The 3,962-nt window shown below is 39.2% G+C and overlaps 1 protein-coding gene across 1 annotated transcript in view; it reads left to right on the forward strand.

Annotated features, from left to right (window-relative positions):
- The window catches only part of LOC104465076 (synphilin-1-like), a gene marked incomplete at its 5' end in the record, with an annotated part of 16,888 nt that extends 13,536 nt beyond the window's left edge, over positions 1-3,352 (forward strand). Inside the window, one exon of the mRNA XM_010077984.1 lies at positions 3,192-3,352. Coding sequence (XP_010076286.1) covers positions 3,192-3,276 — 85 coding nt within the window. The remainder of the gene's footprint in view (positions 1-3,191) is intronic.
- Positions 3,353-3,962: the final 610 nt, after the last annotated feature.

Consider the following 3,962-nt stretch of genomic DNA (forward strand, 5'->3'; position numbering starts at 1 on the left):
CCTAAAGCTGCCTTTGTGGCAGTGGGCCTATGGAAAACCAGAGGAGAAAGCAAGAAACAGTGCATTCGGGGCACAGCTTGAGGAGGTTGTTACTGTACTCACAGATTAGGATAGAGGCAGGCAACTTGTGTGCCAGAGTCTGTGGCATGAGATTTCCAAAAATCACACAAGACTGGAAGATGTATTGTGATTTTCAGAAATCAGAATGCAGACCTGAAGGCCCTCAGAGCTTTTAAGCCATCCTCTGTGATGCCTTTTACTGTGTTGTGATTTTTGAATGGCAAAATGGGTGCCTGTCGTTAGTCCACTGCATGCTGCCCTGTAGCCTATGAAATTTAAATAGTAGAAACATCAGCATCACATGCACTACAAGCCCCTAGACACTGTCTGAATTTTCCCTGCATGCTCTGGGGAGCCTGTGTAATTATAATTTCAGAGCTATTTTGAAAAAGACTGTTTCTGGAAAACAGTGCAGTCTTTGGTGTTTAAAACCTTTGTAGGCAGTTGAGGGGTTATGTTTCTGGGCACAGTCCCAAACCCATTTTAACTCTAGACCCTTATATAGGGGATTTTGTTAGCATCATCTGAAATCGGAAGTCATCTAAAATCTACCTTCGGTCAAATGACATTCCTGTCCACCAGTTTCCATCTTCTTTTTCTTCAGCTTCTGTTTATTTCATTTGTTTTATTTTTTCATTCAAAATACCTAAGTACATCAAGGGTTTGAAGTTTACTTTTTCAAATTGGTCACTGCTTAATAGTAGAGGATTGTATTAAGTTTTCTACTATCCTTTTAAAATTTGATACACCCTATTTTTCTTAAGGCCTTAGACTAAATTTCAGATGTGCAAGATGGGTTGGGATATTTTTTCCCCTTTTGGAAGGATTGGCTAGTTTCTTGTGTATTAGGACTCCAACCAAATGCTTGTCGTTTTTTCCATGTTATGTGTATGCCAGTGAATGGTTCTTTCCCACACTTTAAATCATCTGAGATCTGCAGTGCATTAAAGTAAGCACTAACTCACCATATCAATGTGAAACCCTGTATTAGCTGCAGCTATCAACAGCAAAAATTGCTTCATACATCAGGGACAATCAGCAGAATCTACTATCAGGTTTCTGTCAGATAGTAAACCGGGCAAGCTGCTAAAATAGTAAGTGGATCTAACCTAACAGATATCCTACTGCCAGACCTAGAGCTGAATAAATTACAACTTCAAATATATACCCTAGAAAATGGATGCTTATCTGTATGTCTAATAAAATAGTTAAAATTCAAACTAGTAGAGCATGAAATTGATATGAAAGTAATTTAGGCCTTGTCCTGGACAATTTACAATTCTTCAGTTGTGAACTGTTACGATCATGCACCAGTGCCTGTTGTGTGAGGGAGCGTTGAGTATTTCTGTGGTGACATGGGCACCAGAAGATATTAGAAATTTGGTTAGTAATCAGTAATATTGGCAATCCGTTTCCTTCAGGTCAGCAGGCACAGTTGTAAAAGGCGTGCCTGTTCAGCATTGTCACCTAAAGACATCTGCATTAGCTAAATATGATCTTCTTCAAGGTCTCTGGGCAACTGTAGAGCTGCAAAATGGGGTCTTTGAAGTGCCTGGTGAGCCTCTGCATGGGGGACTCATACACAGGGTCTTTCAGCACTGCAAGTCTAAGCTAATGCAGTAGTTGGTTGATGCAAGTTATCTTAGCCTTAGAAAGCATCCTTTAAAAAAGCTCCGCAGTTAACACTAAACATACTGTTGATAACAGCAGTGCATGTTAGGTGCCAAAAAGTAGCGATGGCAAAAAGTGCTCCTCTTTTACAGCCTTACAAATTCTGCCTCCCCTAGCTCAAATCTGTGTCTTTTGCTCTTGCTTTGGGTATGTGGCAACAGTAATTTAGATGAATGTAGGGGATTTTAAAATAAAATGATCCTTCGTGCCCTCTTATTCAGATCCACAACTGTGGTCCTTGGGAAGGTCAGCTTCTGTTAAATCCTGAAGTAACCACAAGGTTATCCTAGCATCCTAAATATCAGTTTCTTGGGCATATTGTATCTTTGTGGTGACTGTAGACTGGAGTAAAGCTATTCTCATTAACAAGAATTGAGCTCACAAATATGTGAGTTTAAGGCAAACTTTTTATATGCATATTCTTGCCCTTTGCTGTGGGCTTTTAACCTCCTGCTAGTATCTGTCCTTTACAGCAACAAAACAGCCAGTCATGATTATATTGTAGGAGTTTTGCTGTTCAGCAGTAATAACAAAAAATTAGCTTTTTAACCTGTTTGAAATTTGCTGTTGGGCTGGATGCTGCGTCAAAAATCCTTCGTCTGGAAGGTTAATTCAAGAGAGGGAGAGCATACTGTGGATTCAGAACAAGGACACATGAAGGGAACTGAAGAAACTGAATGCTACAAATATTTAGTGTTTAATTTTTCTAGTTTAATTGGCAAGCTGTCATTTGGGTCTCATACACAGTACATAGATTTTGTTTTTTTCAATTTAAGTTTACCTAGCGTGGAAATTAAGACACAATATAGAATTATCCTTATCTGCTTACCTGATAAAATCTTAATGATTTGAATTGAGACTTTATCTGAATTACAGTGTTAAAAGAGATATAGGCCCTGTGTCAGAAAGAGAATTACTGCTTGCCATTTTTCCTATGGCCTTTGCCACCATCTTCTACTAAAGTAGACACATAAAGTAAGTACAATGAATCACCTTCTGATTCTTTTCTCTCTGATGATTATTAATGGGGAGATAGGGACTAGATGATTCTCTTACAGGTAGATTCAGAAACAAACAGGATATGCCTAATGTTTGTTTCAGTGGATTTTTTTATCACTATGGTACCTTGTCCTAAAGGATGAGGACTTTTTGGACATTCTGCCCACTATTACAAGAACATTATGACAGTGTACTATTTAATGCCATGACTTTAAAAGCTCCTTGTTGTCCCATTGGTTTCCAATTCTGATTTCAGAATAGGAGCCACAAGAAAGTCAATAAGAATCCATAGCGTTAAAAAGTATTTTGTGTAGTACAAGTCTAGAGAAATAAGTCCAGAGAGAAGGATTAATTCAGAGTTCAATACTTGCAAATGGAATAAAACAGGGTAAGCAGACACAAGGCAGATTGCTCCTTATTTTTAGTGTTATCATGAGTAATTTTCTTCTTTTTCTCTCCAGGCATGATGACATCACTAGGAAAAGCCAGAAATCTGACAGTCAAAAGAGTACTGAAGAGCCAGATCTGCAGGAATTCTTCCTCTAAACCACATCTTATGATGTCTCACTTTGAAATACCTGAGATCTATCCTTTTGAAACACTAATATGAGACATATCCCTCACCAGCAAAACAGCAGCTGTTAGGATGCCTTAATTTGTAGCAGGTAGACCATATACAAAACTTTTTTATGATATATGTGTAAATGTAACTTGTTCGTAAGTTGTGCTGTGGAAAGGCATGGTTGAGCAAAAGTAACAATTTGAAAATTGTTGTGACACAGGCAACCTCCCAAATGTTTGTTGGGCCACCGAACACATTTTGTATTGTGGTGGGTTAACCTTGGCTGGACACTAGGTGCCCACTAGGCTGCTCTATCACTCCCCTCCTCAGCAGAACAAAGGGGAAGAAAATAAGATGGAAAAATTTGTGGGTCAAAATAAAGGCGGTTTAATAAAGCAGAAAGACAAGGCCACTCAGGAAGCAAAGGAAAACAAAGATTTTATTCTCTGCTTCCCATCAGCAAGCGATGCCTGGCCACTTCCTGGGAAGCAGGGCTTCAGTACGCATAGCAGTTGCTCTGGGAGACAAACATCATATTAACGGATGCCCCCTTCCTCCTCCTTTCTTTTAGCTTTTTATTGCTCATATTTATTTATGTGAGCTGACGTCCTTGAGCAAAGACAATCCCACAAGTGGGTTTGCCTTTTCCCACGGGAGGAGAAACCCACAC

The sequence above is a fragment of the Pterocles gutturalis genome, unplaced genomic scaffold (assembly GCF_000699245.1).
Source record: "Pterocles gutturalis isolate BGI_N339 unplaced genomic scaffold, ASM69924v1 scaffold22968, whole genome shotgun sequence".
In the NCBI taxonomy this organism is placed as follows: Eukaryota; Metazoa; Chordata; class Aves; order Pterocliformes; family Pteroclidae; genus Pterocles; species Pterocles gutturalis.